The sequence below is a fragment of the Oryza brachyantha genome, chromosome 7 (assembly GCF_000231095.2).
Source record: "Oryza brachyantha chromosome 7, ObraRS2, whole genome shotgun sequence".
NCBI classification, from domain to species: domain Eukaryota; kingdom Viridiplantae; phylum Streptophyta; class Magnoliopsida; order Poales; family Poaceae; genus Oryza; species Oryza brachyantha.
In genome coordinates, this window is record NC_023169.2 from 14551943 (window position 1) to 14568753 (window position 16811).

At 39.4% G+C, this 16811-nt stretch overlaps 1 protein-coding gene and 1 pseudogene across 1 annotated transcript; both read right to left on the reverse strand.

The window, feature by feature from the left end:
- Positions 1–298: 298 nt before the first annotated feature.
- LOC102701745 lies at positions 299–8743 on the reverse strand (annotated as a pseudogene).
- Positions 8744–10474: 1731 nt separating this feature from the next.
- Positions 10475–13037, reverse strand: LOC102702027 (molybdopterin synthase catalytic subunit). The gene is given in 4 exon segments (XM_040525722.1): positions 10475–10894; positions 10897–11075; positions 11077–11383; positions 12805–13037. Coding segments are annotated over 3 exon segments (552 nt in total). The 5' UTR covers positions 11271–11383; positions 12805–13037; the 3' UTR covers positions 10475–10715.
- Positions 13038–16811: the final 3774 nt, after the last annotated feature.

Consider the following 16811-nt stretch of genomic DNA (forward strand, 5'->3'; position numbering starts at 1 on the left):
AAAGGTGACCACATCCTTGTTGAATCCAGGATGCCAGTGGGTTTTGGCAGGTGTAAGCATTTGCTGGGCAGGAATAACCTAGTTTCCAACCAACTACTCCCTCCATTTTATATCTGACGCACTATTGGATACACATTTGATCATTCGTTTTAAAAAAAAATCATTATAAATATGTATAGTTATAAGTTATGCTTAAAGTACATTTAGTGACAAAAAAATCATAATAAAATAATTAATAATTATGCAAAATTTTGAATAAAATGAATGATCAAACGTATATTCAAAAGTTAACGTTGTCAAGAAAACTTAAGGAAGTATAATGTAACGTGGTTCTATACATCTATGTTCAATCTGAAGAAAGCATCACTGGATTTGGCGGCCCTTGGTCTCTAGAGGGATGAGGGCACATGCCACTGCTGCTAGAAAGAGCATCAGATCCACGAAAAACACTGCTTCTTTCTGACGGCAGTTCTCTAGCAAGCCAACAGTTACCAAAGGCGAAATTATACTGCCAGTCCGACCAAGGGAAGATGTGATTCCTACCCCAGTGTTGCGGGATGCTGCAGGATAGATCTGCATAGGAATGACATAGAAAGGATTAGAGGTCGTTCATTATACATTATAAAATGCAGCCTTTAGTACCGTGATGCTTTATGCGAGAAAGTTTGGCACAACATAAATGATTTGTCAGTTATGTGCAACAGATCATGAACACGCATGGTTGCCTGAAGGAAATCTATTACTACCAACTAAAACTAATTATCCATATATTAGAAGTGAGAAGAAAACTAAGGTGCAGCAGAGCATCTTTATGTACACATGCTGCAGCAGGTTAGCAATCTTATGGCATGCGATTTGGTAGCAATCTTGTGGGATGTGATTTGGTTTCATCTGCTTCACGGTTCAATGGTTCATATAACTATATCACCTTGGAATTTAGAAATATCTTACAGTTGATTATAAGCTAGCTGATATTTTCCAACCAGTTCTGTAGCCAAAAACTTCAACCCTGTAGGATCGCATACATGATTACATGCTCCTGTGGGGTCAACTTCTATAATTTGTGCCATATTTTATTTGTTGTTTTCACTAATTTTCATATGTTAGAGTTAAATCAAAAAGGCAAAGATTTATGATCCACTGTCTCCAATCATCACAGTACTGAAGGATGTAAAGTATCTCTTCTGTCAGTTATGCCATACTCTTTTATCAGTGGAAGTACTCTATTTAGAACTTGAGCCTTTTAGGATGGGAACGAATAGATCAGAGGTAACTGCAAAAGCAAATATAGTAGAATTTACAATGTGAGAGACTTGGTACTGACCTCAGGGGTATAGACATATAGAACAGCAAAGCTTCCCATGATGCAAGTCCGAGCACAGAATAGAAGGGTAGTTACTAAAGCTTGTCCAAAATGTACCGCAAGAAAACACAGCACAGCACAAGCATGATACTCATTGATACTTTCCGACCAATTCTGTCAACCATTAGAGCCGCCAATACCAGCCCTGGAAACTCTGGTGAGTAGAGCATGTTCTTTAGCAGTTGGAGCATCGAAGTGAAGAGATTATTATGAAATTAAACCTCAGCACTATTATAATAATGCGATATATTGTAACCTTTTCAGTTCAACAAGCTCTTTCTCTAATGTTTATATTCTACGTTTCACTTTTACCAATTGATGATAAAGTGTTTGCACTACATATGTGTACTTTTACTAATCTGGTTTCTTATAATCCAAATCCTAACAATGGATGAGTAAGTAATAAGCACCAAATCACTAGGTTTTTTTTTTCTTGAACAACTTGTTAAAAGAACACCTTTTATTATCTGTGCCCTTAAATTTTTCCTCCATAAATCTTTGAATCAACAGCTGAAAAGTCTGAAACTGTAATAGCCTATCTAACCTAAAGAGTAAAGAAAAAAAAATCGTGGCAGCTAGCACAAATGTACATTCATACCTGCCATACTGGTCACCAACACATCTTTGTAAAGGTTGGCATCCTTTGGTTGCATAAATTTTGTCCTGACTGATGTACACCTACTCTGACCATTGCTCAGTTCAGAGGTCAGCAATATCACACCGTAGTAAGCAAAATAATTTGCAAGATAGATAAACCAGAGAAGAAAGGTTGATCTTATTAGATCATATGACCAAGATTCTCCAAGTGCAGTAATCCCACTGGGCTTGGATCTTGTGTCCTCATCAATTCCAGAATTACCTTCTTCTATAATTAGAAGTGCTGTCTCGGAATTATTGAGCCTTTTGTTGACTCTCTTTTTGGGGACATAAGTGAGTGTACCAGGAGGGAGAGAACTATTGTTCATTATTGCTATTGTTTCCAAGGTGACAGTAGCTCATAGATACCTTGGTGATTCAGGTGTTACGGGAAAGAAAACGAGAAGGAGAAAACATGGGGCCAAGGACAACGCAAGCAGCCACCTCCATCTGAGTACTGGCATGACAGCCTGCATTAAGCATATGATCTTTTTTACTATCCTTGAGATGGTACCTTGAGTTAATATACTTTCTAATGTAAAAACTTGGTACCAGAATACCTCGCGGTACCAAAATTCTGCACTAAAAATTTGGTACCTCTAGGTACTTTCTTAAGGACCATAAAATTTCTCTAAGCATATAGTAGTACAAACAATGTGCAGTTAACGATTTATGTTGAGTAATGTAAAAGTTGTGATTTCCCTAAAAATATTGCAAAGCATTTAAGCAGTTGAGTATTACTATAAATTGTCTTTATATGTTTCCTTAGGTTGTGCACATACAGATATCTGCTCAGTGAGAAACTGAGGGTTAAAGAGTAAAGCAATTAAGTAGCAAAATACCCAGGCATGTTAGATAATCTGTTATTGTATGCAATCCGTATAGATAGAGATATGTATGTACCGGTTTTAGATAAAACAGGTTGTTACCTATGTATTAGGCAAAGCCGGTGCTGCAGATTCGTCTATATATATGCTGTAATTAATCTGCCGATTTAGGCATATGAGATCAACACGTAATCGCCGTGCCATCCGGCGTTCTTCCATTTAGCTTTCGCTACCTCTGATTTATTTTATGGTATCAGAGCTCCACAGCCTAGATTGATTTTCAACAATGGCTAGCTCATCCACAGCCGTATCCAATCCTCTCTTTGGTTTCCAAATTTCTGAGAAACTGGGGAAACAAAATCATGCACTATGGAGTGCGCAAGTTCTAGCTGCTATACGCGGCGCAAGACTCGACGGCTACATCGACGACACGACCGTGGCTCCTCCGAAGCAGATCGAGCGCAAGGAGGGCGACAAGGTGGAGATGACCACAAATCCCGCGTACCAGGAGTGGTTTGCCGCGGACCAACAAGTCCTCGGCTTCCTCTTCTCTTCGCTGTCGCGTGATGTTCTCACCCAGATCGCTACATCCAAGACGGCGCGTGATGCGTGGCGCGCCATTGAGAGCATGTTCATGTCACAGACAAGAGCACGTTCTCTCAATGTCAAACTTTCTCTCTGTACAATGAGGAAAGGTAATCTATCTGTCTCCGAGTATTTTGGCAAAATGAAGGCGCTAGGAGACGAGGTAACAGCAAGTGGTAAAACCATGGAAGAAGAAGATCTAGTAGCTTTTATACTGAATGGATTAGATGAGGATTATGAGCCTGCTATTGCTGGTTTAGTGACAAGAGTAGAATCTGTTACTGTCGCAGAATTGTATTCTATTTTGTTGAACTATGAGAACAGGCAAAATCTCCGGAATAACAATTCTGCAAATGCTGCCAATCGTGGACGAGGAGCGCCATCATATCGTGGTGGTGCTGGTCGCGGGCGTGGTGCGCCTGCTTCTGCTCCTCGTGGCCGTGGAAATGGAGGGCGCGGCAAAAGTTACAGCAATCAACAGCGTGTCGACAATCGACCCGTCTGCCAAGTTTGCTACAAAAGGGGGCATGTTGCCTCTGAATGTTGGCACCGATTTGATGATTCTTACGTGCCAGATGAGAAGCACGTCGCTGCAGCAACTAACGCTGCGGCCTACGGTGTAGATGCCAACTGGTATCTCGACACGGGTGCAACGGATCATATCACCGGCGAGCTAGACAAACTATCTATTCGGGAGAAATACAAGGGGAACGATCAGATTCATGCGGCAAATGGCGTAGGTATGAGTATTATGCATATCGGTCATTCTGTTATTTCTACCCCTAGCCGTGGTTTACATCTTAACAATATACTTCATGTACCTCAAGCGAAGAAAAATCTTGTATCTGCTCATCGTCTTGTCAATGATAATTTTGTTTTTCTTGAGGTTCACCCTAAATATTTTTTGGTTAAGGATCGAGCCACGAAGAACACGATTCTTAAAGGAGGACGGCAACAAGGGCTTTATGTCCTTCCATCCCCATCCTCTCCGGTGAAGCAAGCATGTTCCATTACGCCGTCCTTCTCAAGATGGCATAGTCGTTTGGGTCATCCATCTACTCCAGTTGTTACTCGTGTCCTTAGCTCAAATAATTTACCATGTCTTTCTCAGCAAAATAAAGAGTCTGTCTGTGATGCATGTCAAAAGGCTAAAAGCCACCAATTGCCATATCCCAAGTCATCCAGTGTCTCTCATCATCCTTTAGAACTTATTTTTTCTGATGTTTGGGGCAATGCCCCTAACTCTGTTAGTGGAAAAAAATACTATGTTAGCTTCATTGATGATTATAGTAAGTTTGTTTGGATCTATCTTCTCAAAAATAAATCTGAAGTCTTTGATAAGTTTCATGAATTTCAAAATTTGGTTGAGCGTCTCTTTGATCGAAAAATCATAGTAGTTCAAACTGATTGGGGTGGTGAGTACGAAAAACTCAACTCCTTCTTTAACAAGATCGGTATATCCCATCATGTTTCTTGTTCGTACGCCCATCAACAGAATGGGTCTGCCGAACGAAAACATCGTCATATCGTTGAGGTTGGCCTAGCTTTACTTGCACATGCCTCTATGCCCTTAAAATACTGGGATGAAGCTTTTCTTGCCGCCACATACCTTATCAACCGCATCCCCAGCAAAGTTATAAACTTTGACACACCCATAGAGCGGTTGTTTAAACAACAACCTAATTATACCTCACTCCGTGTTTTTGGATGTGCATGTTGGCCAAACCTTCGTCCCTACAACACTCACAAGCTTCAGTTTAGATCCAAACAATGTGTCTTTCTGGGCTATAGTACCATACACAAAGGTTTCAAGTGTCTTGATCCTTCCACAGGTAGAGTCTACATCTCCCGTGATGTTACCTTTGATGAAACCGTTTTTCCTTTTGCTCAATTGCATCCTAACGCTGGTGCTCGTCTTCGCTCTGAAGTGGCTCTTCTACCACCTGACCTACTCCCATACGGCTATGATCAAGGGGGAGAAATACAGAATAATCATATGCCTAATACTAACCCTGATGAACCAAGTGCAGGAGAAATTGTTGTCTCAGGTACAATTGATCGGGTGGACGAAGCAAATGAGCCGGAGCCGTCGATATTGGTGCACCGGCCAGAACAGCTGGAGCACCGCCCACACGGCGACGTGCGTCCAGGAGGCAGCGGCACCAGCTGTCCAGAAGGCGACACGTGCACACTGCATGCTCCAGAAGGTGACACAAGTACAGCAGGTAGTCTAGCACAAAATGATGCACCGCTGCCACCTTTATCTCCTATGCAAGCAGCAGACCAAGACCAATCAGGTGGCAATCCTATGCAAGCAGCAGACCAAGACCAATCAGGTGGCAACACCGACCGAACTGACCCTTACACGCGCCAAGAAGAGGAGACAGTGCCAGTCCAGCACTCCGGTGACCAACCAGGGGGAGATACGTACACTCTGGAGATTGAGCCATCAAGATCCTCTGCACCAACTCGTCCGCACACTCGGTTGCGTAGCGGCATTCGGAAGCAAAAGGTATATACTGATGGTACAATTAAATATGGATGTTTTACCTCTACAGGTGAGCCCCAAAGTACAGATGAAGCATTGGGTGACAAAAATTGGAAAGAAGCAATGGATGCAGAATATATGGCGCTGATGCGAAACAAAACATGGCACTTGGTTCCGCCTCAGAAAGGAAGAAATGTAATTGACTGTAAGTGGGTCTATAAGATCAAAAGAAAAGCAGATGGAACACTGGATAGATACAAGGCTCGACTGGTGGCGAAAGGCTTCAAGCAAAGGTATGGCATAGATTATGAGGACACATTCAGTCCTGTTGTTAAATCTGTTACTATTAGAACAGTACTATCTATTGCCGTATCTAGAGGATGGAGCTTGAGACAACTAGATGTACAGAATGCCTTTCTCCATGGAGTCTTAGAAGAAGAGGTGTACATGAAACAACCTCCAGGGTATGAGAAACCTTCTTTGCCAAATTATGTTTGCAAGCTAGATAAGGCGCTATATGGGTTAAAACAGGCTCCCAGAGCTTGGTATTCAAGGTTAAGTACAAAATTACAAGAACTAGGTTTTAAAGCCTCAAAGGCAGATACATCTCTATTCTTCTACAGCAAAGGAGAAGTTACAATGTTTCTGCTTATCTATGTTGATGATATTATTGTAGCCAGCTCTGTACCTAGTGCAACTTCAGCCTTGCTACAGGATCTTGGAAAGGACTTCGCTCTAAAAGATTTAGGTGAACTCCACTACTTCCTTGGCATTGAGGTAAAGAAGTTAACTAATGGCATTCTATTAAGCCAAGAAAAATATGCAACAGATGTGTTGAGAAAGGTGGGAATGAGTGACTGTAAACCAGTTACCACTCCGTTATCTACTTCTGAAAAATTATCACTGAATGAGGGAAGTCCATTAGGATCAAATGATGCTACACGGTATAGAAGTGTTGTTGGAGCCTTACAATATTTAACACTGACAAGACCTGATATTTCTTTCCCAGTAAATAAGGTATGCCAGTTTTTGCATTCTCCAACAACAGAACATTGGGCTGCTGTAAAAAGAATTTTGAGATACCTCAAACATACTGTTAAGTTGGGACTGAAAATATGCAAATCATCATCACTTCTTGTGAGCGGTTTCTCCGATGCAGATTGGGCTGGCAGTCTAGATGATAGGCGGTCTACAGGAGGATTTGCAGTATTTTTGGGAGATAACCTTGTGTCCTGGAGTGCTAGAAAACAGGCAACTGTGTCTCGCTCCAGCACAGAAGCCGAATACAAGGCCCTGGCTAATACAACAGCTGAGATTATGTGGATACAGACGTTATTAAAGGAGTTAAAAATACAAGTCCCCATAGCAGCCAAGATTTGGTGTGATAACATGGGAGCGAAATATATGTCAGCTAATCCAGTGTTTCATGCTCGCACGAAGCATATAGAAGTTGATTATCACTTTGTTAGAGAAAGAGTAGCAAGGAAGCTACTAGAAATTGAGTATATCTCAACCAAAGATCAAACAGCTGATGGCTTCACCAAAGCTCTTGCGGTGAGACCATTTGAAATGTTTAAGAACAATCTTAATCTAGTGAGATCAGATTGAGGGGGAGTGTTAGATAATCTGTTATTGTATGCAATCCGTATAGATAGAGATATGTATGTACCGGTTTTAGATAAAACAGGTTGTTACCTATGTATTAGGCAAAGCCGGTGCTGCAGATTCGTCTATATATATGCTGTAATTAATCTGCCGATTTAGGCATATGAGATCAACACGTAATCGCCGTGCCATCCGGCGTTCTTCCATTTAGCTTTCGCTACCTCTGATTTATTTTAAGGCAAACAGAGCTTCCAAGATTGTTCCCACAGTCCAAGAGCAATGGAAAACGACCATCCAGGTACCTCTCTTTGCAGCAGGAACAAACTCTATGAACCAGGTAGAGAGCACATGGCCGGCTCCCAATCCCAAGCCAACAATGAAGCGGAGGGCGAGCAAGGTTCCGTAGTTGGGGGAGAAGGCACTGAGCAAACCAAATGTACCAGTGGCAGATGCTGTGCAAAGAAAACCAATTCTGGAAATGGAGAACAGTATACATATTAGATGTAGTATAGCTTTGCTTTTGCGTATCAGATAACTCGATTGGCGATTCAATAAAAAAGGATTCAGTCAAAATGTTGTGCTCGTTTTTGGTACACATTCATCATAGGAGGTTGGAACCAATGAATCCATATTCAAACTACCTAACAAATTTCCACCAATTTACTTGCATAACTTCACAATTTTTCACTTCAAGTGTTCAATCAAAACAATCTGTGTTGTTTGATCCAATAAACTCATAAAAAAGAAAGAAAGCATTAAACTGCACATAATTTTTGTCAGTCGGCACAATCTCTACACCAATTTCCTGAGCCACTCATTTGAAATGTATGAACTTGGAGTGAAGTGTGGCAACCAGAAAAAAAAATGCAGGAAAATGAAAAAATGAAATGATACCTTCTGCCGTATCTGTCGGAGATGAGGCCTCCGAGGCACGCCCCGATGAGCATCCCGGCGAAGACGACGCTGCTGACGAGGCCCTCCGCCGCGCCGGAAACCCCCCATTCGGCCTTCACGGACGGCCCCACGAACGACAGCAGCATCACCTCCATGGCCTCCGCGATCCACCCCACGCAGGCGTAGGCCAGCACGAGGGCCTGGAACCTGCCGAAGCCTGCGCGCGTGAGAGCGTCGTCAGTTGTGTAGGTCTCCTCCTCGGCGTCGCCGCTCGCCATGGCCGCTCGCTCGGCCGATCGCCGGAGCGGCAGAGCCAGAGGGCGAAGCCGGGAAGGTGTTTGTTGACTGCCAGGACCAGCGCTCAGCTGAATTAATTACCCCCCCCCCCTATTTTGCTATAAATCATCCTGGAGACCTCCGTTTCATTATTTTTTAAGTTGCGACATTTGACTATTTATCTTATTTATGTTTGATGTTTGACTTTTTTTAAGTTGCAATGTTTGACTATTTATCATATTCAAAAATTTAGTACAATGACAAGTCATGCTTTAAAAACTTTTGATAATAAAGTAAGTCACAAGCAAAATAAATGATATTTCCATAATTTTTTGGATAAGACAAATGATCAAATATTTTAAGCAAAAACGTAAAATATTTTATGTTATAAAACGGAGGAGTATTTCTTATTAAATAAAAGACAACGTTGGCCTCACTTCCTACGTTGATTTTTTAGTTGATTTTTTTCCATCTAGATTCTCCGACTTTGCTAAGAAAAGCCATAAAAACACACCATAAAAATGAGCTTTTTACTAAAGCGCGATGACTTTAAACATGACAGCCACATCTGTTCATTGGCACTGGAGCGATCGATCTTATACGTTGGTTGTGAATCAAACGGTTGAAAATGCATCTAAGTCATGGCACTGTTCATTTGTTAGAGAATCTCATTTGGATTTTTTTAACTACTCCATGTCCTTTAATTATAAAAAAGGTTCTTATTAATATATCATTTTAGCTATAGCTATAGAACACAAGTTTAGACCCGTTTAGTTTCTAAAAATTTTTACCTAAAAACATCATATCAAATCTTTGGATAGCTAAATAGAGTATTAAAAATAAATAAATTGAAAAACTAATTGCACAGTTACGTGAAAAATCGTGAGACGAATCTTTTGAGTCTAATTAGTACATGATTAGCCATAAGTGCTACAGTAACCCACATACGCTAATGACAGATTAATTAGGCTCAAAAGATTCATCTCGCGGTTTCCATGCCAGCCGTAAAATTCGTTTTTTCATTCTTGTCCGAAAACCCCTTCCGACATCCGATCAAACGTCTGATGTGACACGTAAAAATTTTCATTTCATCAACTAAACACCCCATTAATATACAAAGGTAACAAAGCCACGTGTAGAAATGAAACTGTTCTTACATCCAAATAATTCTATCATGTGCATGGTTTTTCCTTATCCGTAATAAAGATATATATTTAGCTAGTCTTTTTCTAAAAGTCATACGGATGTACCTAGAGTATAACTATAATATAAGTGATAATTCTAATGTAGCTAGCACTAAGTTATTATGATTTTTCTAATTTAATTATCCTATAGTTGTATTCCTTTAGAATTCTTATAATTTAAAAAAATCACCTAGAAAAAATTAGTCACACATAAAATACTATTTATAATTTATCATCTAATAAAAATAAAATATTAATCGTAATTTTTTTTAATAAGACGAAGAATCAAATATTATAATAGTTAAAAAGCGTAAGATTGGTTTGTTTGGGGAATACGTGCATAAGCACATCGTCCGTGCAGGATGCGGAGACCCCTCGTAGCTCCCTGATCTCATCCCACGCATGAACCTTTGCACGTGGTACCACCGTGCACCGTCCATAATGTTGATAAACATGTTATTATAATGTATTTATCTTAACTAGTTTAACTAAGTATTTATATTTTAAGACTAATATATGGTTACTTAAGTTAAATTTGAGATAAACACGTTATAGAGTTTTAGAAAAAAACTTTTATCAAATAGGTTCTTAGAAAAAACTTTAAGAATCATCCTCTGAAGCCAACCATCTCTAGGACAAATGTATGGTGTTAGAACAAATTGCTCCTGAAATTTCACACAAAGGCTCGATGGTAGAATCCACTTTATATCGTTATTCCGTGTCACATTATTATTTTTTCACGGAATTTAATTTCTAGTGGGTACAAGCAGTTCATTTTCTTCTCTTTCAATAAAAAGAAAAAAAAGTTAAAAAGGGAGAAAATTCATGTCCGTTTGATCGCGATCCGCCGGCTGGCATCAGCTCTCGTTGACTCTCACCTTGCTCCCGCAGCAACCGCCGCCGCCCCGCGCCTTCGGTGCCGGCGCGGTCACCGCGGCGGCGCCGTCGGTGGCGCGGTTGAGGAACTCGCGGTTCTCCTTCCAGACCTCGCCGTCGTCGTACACCTCTTTCTTCCAAATGGGCACGGACGCCTTTCGTCGATGACGTAGCGACACGCCTCCATCGCGTCGGCGCGGTGCACGGCGGAGGCCGCAACGAACACGCTGGCCTCGCCGGCGGGGACCGTCCCCAGGCGGTGCGCCACGGCCAGCCGCCGCAGCGCGTGGGCGGCGCGGGCCTCGCGGAGGATCGCCACCAGCCGGCGCCGCGCCATGGACTCGTAGCCTCGTACCGGGCCTCCCCTCGAAGCTGTCGTGCGTGGTGCCCTCGAACGTCGCGATGGCGCCCACCGCCAGGTCACGGACATGGTCCACGTACCGCGCGATGTCCAGCCGGCCCGACCCCTCGTCGAGGATCTCCACAAGGTCCTCATCGGCCGTGGCCCCCGCCCCGGGGAGCTCGTCGCCGGCCATGGGGTTGAGCTCCAAGTCGCCGCGTTGGTGGGGAAGAGGAGTAAATGACGTCACTGCTGATGTATCCCTCTTCTGAGTCACATGGCTTCAGAAGTTCAGAGAGCTCACAGGATCTGTAAGTATTGAAATTTGACGTTCAGAGGCAGCAACAACCGATTCAGGTTCAGTGAAATTTAGAGATAAAAAATGATGAGATAAAAATTCAGAGATTTATTCTTTGGTTATTGAGACAAGATGAAGTTATGCATATTAAACATCAGGAAATAACATTGCACTATGTAAGTATTACTTACTATTAGACCCTACAAACTGAATGGATTAAACGTACAGATCTCTTTACTCGTGTATATGCTGACATGCTGTTCATTTGACAGTTATAGGAAAGCTTAGGGATGTCAATGTGTAAATACCTATCTGGTATTGGTTCCCCAAATCCATATCCGCTTGGATAAACCTTACCCATCTGGTCACCCATATACCCGCAACAGTTTAAAACAATCTAAATTACATAGTTTCCATATGGTATATTACAGTAAACACTACATACTTAAATACATCACATATTTACTAGTAATGTGTCTATGCTAACGCTACAATGCCTTAATATGTTCGTTAATACATTATAAAAGAATAGCGTTTAAAATATTATTTTTAAATACAAAGTGTCAATTATGAAATATAATTTAGCATGAGTAATTCGTAGAGTAGTACATGAGTGATTATTAGCAAGAGTAACACGAATATCATAAAAATGTGCTATTGCATAACTGACCCTATTTCCAGAGCTAACTATAAATTTGACCATATTTTTTTCATTTCGCAGTTTTGACCTTGGTTTCAAATTTAAAACAATCGACTGACCTTAATCTGTTAAGTGAGTATAACGGTGTTAAATGAGACATAAATGAACGTTTTTATCCTTACATATTTGACCATACTTAGTATGCTTATTGCACATTTGGCCCAATTTTATACATATGTCCCTTGTAACAAATAATTTAATTATAATATTTAATTAATGTTTAATATTTGAGACAAATTTGTTTGATATTTGACTAAAGTTTGATTAAATTGACAAATTGTACTAAAATTTGAACAAAATTCAGCTCAAATTCGAGTCATCATTAACCTACAGAAAATAATAACTAAAGCAGAAATATCGAGTTTTCCTTTCTTCGTTTGGCTATAGCAACCATGGTAACATTCTAACATCAGCTATATAAGAAGTAGCCAAACAGATAACAGGAGTTCCTTATATAATTCAGCTGCATTGCAATATATCATACAAAAACATGTGGAGGCTAGAGGAGTATAACTACATCCATCAATCATCACTGGGAAAAAATTGGTAACCCATGTTGGATGCACATGTTTAACGCTAATTAATTCGGTAATCAAACACAACACAAAGTAAATAAAAGAGTATCTAGCAAGCAGCATTGGGAGGATCGATCGATGGGAAGAAATGATTGATTTTGGCCTGACGAAACAAACAGATCGACCACGGCCTCGCCTCACATGCGTGGGGAAGTACCGGATGACAGTGGCATGGTTGCCGCGCCACAACGCAGCGGCGCCCTCCTCGCGCCCACTCGCGTGGCTGCCACCCGCCGCTGCCAGTCGCCTCGCGCCCACTCGTGCGGCCGGTGCCCGGCGCCTCGACTCGCACGGCCGCGCCCGCCGACTCGCACCGCCCGTCGCCTCACGCCCACTCGCGTGGCCGGCGCCCGCCGCCTCGACTCGCGTAGCTGCCCCCCGCCGACTTGTGCCGCCCGCCGCTACTCGCTGCCGCCGCCGCACGCAAACGCACAGCTGCTCTGCCTCCAACGGGAAAGGAAGAAGGGGATAAGGTTAGATGAGGGGGTATTTTTGTCTTTTCGCGTGTCTTTTTCTTTTTCTTATGTTATTTTATTCTGATTTCTAACTGAACCTGACAGCAGGGCAGACAGCTGCTTCAAGTTTTAAAAACGGGTCAAAAATTGAAAAAAAAACTCAAATCTGTGGTTAGCTATCAAGCTACGGTCAGTTATGTAATAATTCCTCATAAAAAATATAATAGATATAGCATTATTTGCTACTAAATAATATATGTCACGAGATGACAGTATTATTTATAATCTACTACAATCATTGGATTTATAACAAATGTCACTTACCTATTTATAACATACTATAATCATCAGATTTATAACAAACATAACAAAAGTGACCACATGTTTTAAATAACTCCACCTTTTCTAAATATCAAGTATATTTAATTTTAGAATAATATTAAATATTAAATTCACATAACTCACCGTTTTTTCTAACATCAATTTCTGATTTGAGTTCCGGGCCAAAAAAATTGCAAGCAAGTACAGTTTAGAAAAAAATCAATAAAATTATATTCTGAATTTGGACTTGACTTTTACTAAGTTTTAAATCATACGCAACGCCTTGGTTGTGTTGTATGTGTATATATAGCATAATTATAGGAGTTATATATTGTATATTTTATAGGAATCTTCTAATATAACGATTTTGTCTATGCATGATATATATATAAAGTTTCTAATACAAATTTATATTTTATAGAAAGTTTGTAATATATTTTATGACCAGGGTAGATTAGATTATACATGCGCATATATTAATTAAATAATTTAATTTGGACCCAAACAAATTGTATTTTATCTTTACTAATACTAGTAATACGCCCGTGATAATACTACTGTATCATAATATGTTTGATAATAAATTACAAAATAACAATGTTCACATTATCATTTTTAAATATAAAATCACACATCAAACAACTGAAATGCATATTATAGCAGTACATGAGCAATTATTAACAAGACGATCTAGACGTAATAATAAAAAAATATAATAGCTACCGTGTATTTGTTACAAAACAATATGTCAAAAAGGTGCCACAAGTAATTATAACACAACTAATAGTCTTGTACCATATTCAACATGCCAATGGTCATCACATAGTCCCACCATTGGCTCAGAATTATTCTGAAAAGTAAATGATAGTGGTTAATTTTAAATTAATAAACAAAGATTTTTTGTATTATAAATTTATACGCTTGCGGTTTCTATGGATGTATTCTTAAAAGCATAGTCATGGGTAAATAAGGAGCAGATTTTGTTCTGCCGAACAACTTTATGATTAGCTTAGCAAGTAATATGATCATTTACCGCTTAACAATCTTGTAAAGCAAGAAATTTATGCAGAAGATTCTTGGGCATGATAATTTTAACCACAGTTGCTTACACGACCTCAATATATGCTGACCGATATAAAGTGTTCGGTAAAAGAATTACGTTGGAGACGATATAAAGAGAACTACAATTCATAATCACATCCCCGATTGGCATAGAAATCCCTTTTGCTCCAGGAGATTTAACGCAAATAGCCCAAAATTTAAAATTATATAGCATGTTACTTTGCATAGTGTAATGAGGCGATCAGTATAATAACCATGAAGTGATGGTTGTTCCAAATCCTTAAAATCAGTACAAGCCACCAGTTTTACATCAGTCAAGAGAGTAATCGGAGCAGGGGAAGTATTATCAAATTCTACCTGGTCAAACAACCACCAAACACTATTTTGAAAATTAGAAGTCCGATTATTTGGTTAAGAGATTGTGTACCCAAATCCATAAGATGTTAACTGCTTAAGGCTGCGTTAGGTAGTGGGTTGGAGGGGGTTAGTTATCCGACGCGGAAAACATAGTAATAGAGTAGTATATGATTAATTAATTATTAAAAAATATACAATAGATTAATTTGATTTTTTTAAAACAACTTTTCTATAGAAATTTTTTATAAAAAATATACCGTTTAGTAGTTTGGAAAGCGTGCACGCGGAAAACGAGAGAGGTAGGTTAACTAATGGGCAGGGGCACCCCCACCACCTGAGCAAGCACCCACGCCCCCCTCCTACCTGTGCACTAGGGTTGTGGGAGCGAGCAACAACTGTTTTTTTCGATTGTGTCACGATGGGTTCGGAAGCCACTCAACATATACTCGGACCGATCCAAACTATCACGTCCATCCTTCTCTAAGTGTCTAGGAGAGGAATGAGCTAACCTACCAGTTTAGCCATTGTCCACACTGGTTTATGATAAGTATGGATGTCTCACAAGGTTTTCTCGAACCTTTTCTTAATTGATATGACGCGTTCATCAAAACCACGAACCTACGTCAACCATTAAGTCATATTTTGGTTTAATAATTATGGTCATTAAACCATGATCAACATAAACTCGAGCTCACAGCTCAACAAGATATTAAAACATATGTCACATTTGGTAGAGCTGCCGGGTTGAATCAATCATAGCAGTTATCATATCTATAAGGCTTGATACCATTGTTTTGCTAAGTGAAAGTCAGGGGGACATGGAGAATAAATAAGATGTTTGTTGTTAATCTAAAATACTAAAACAATGCATTGAATGGCTAAATATTTTGGTGAAAATAGAATCTGAGGGATGTTCTGTCTGCTATTAGAATGCAACTAACAGAGCTATAGAAGTGAAACAAAACACAATCAAAGAGTGAGCCAAACTATTTTCTTGGAGCTTCAGTTTTTCTACTCAAGTAATTATAACAACCTGTTCATGAATGACATTATCATGCTGACTTGGAAATGAAGCATATGATCTGCTTTTCATTCTAATACAAGATCATACTTTTGTTATAGTTGATAATTTGTATAGCTGGTCATTGTTTTGCCATTTGAGGGAAGAAGCGAAACACCATATTTACAAATAAAAAATAATTTACAAATAAAACTTTTATATACGTGAACTTAGTAGTCTAAAAGCAAATGTTAAAAAATAAACTACGATGAAAATACCATAAAATTAAATCTAAATTTAAGATTTAAATCTTAAATTTTAGCTTAGAAGGGAAAAGATGAGTATGAATGTATGATAAATTAGTAGCTAGGATTCTTGGATGACCTATTCATGAAATTGTTGTGCGCAACATCGGCATGATTCTAGCCATTTATAAGTCTCCACTCTGTTGCCAAGTCGTTTGCTGGTATTTGAGTTTGCTCATGTGATTTTGATAGTTTTATCGTAGTCATCATATCATTCTTTTTTCTTCGTGAGAAATAATATTCAAATAATGTTTATTACATTAAATGTAAAATGATTTTGCAAATCATGAACTCTTGGCCAGATAATTTCACATTTACGTACCTATTATTTGATCATGGTGAAAAATTGCGATAATTAATTTATGTCTTTTATGGGCTTGATTGTCCATCATTTGGTTAGATAATTAATTAATTATTACTGAGTTCATATATATTTTATGGTTTCGTTAATATATCATGATTCTTTTTACCCGTAGCAAAAGCACCATCACTGTTGCTAATAAAATTATGACATCTATTTTAATAACTGTTTTATCATAAACTTTTAGATATATATTAACCATTCCTCTTATTTAACTTTTTCCAAACCTGTAAAATTAATAATCACACTTAAAGAAACATTAATAATAAAATAAACCACAACAAAATAACTAATAATTATATA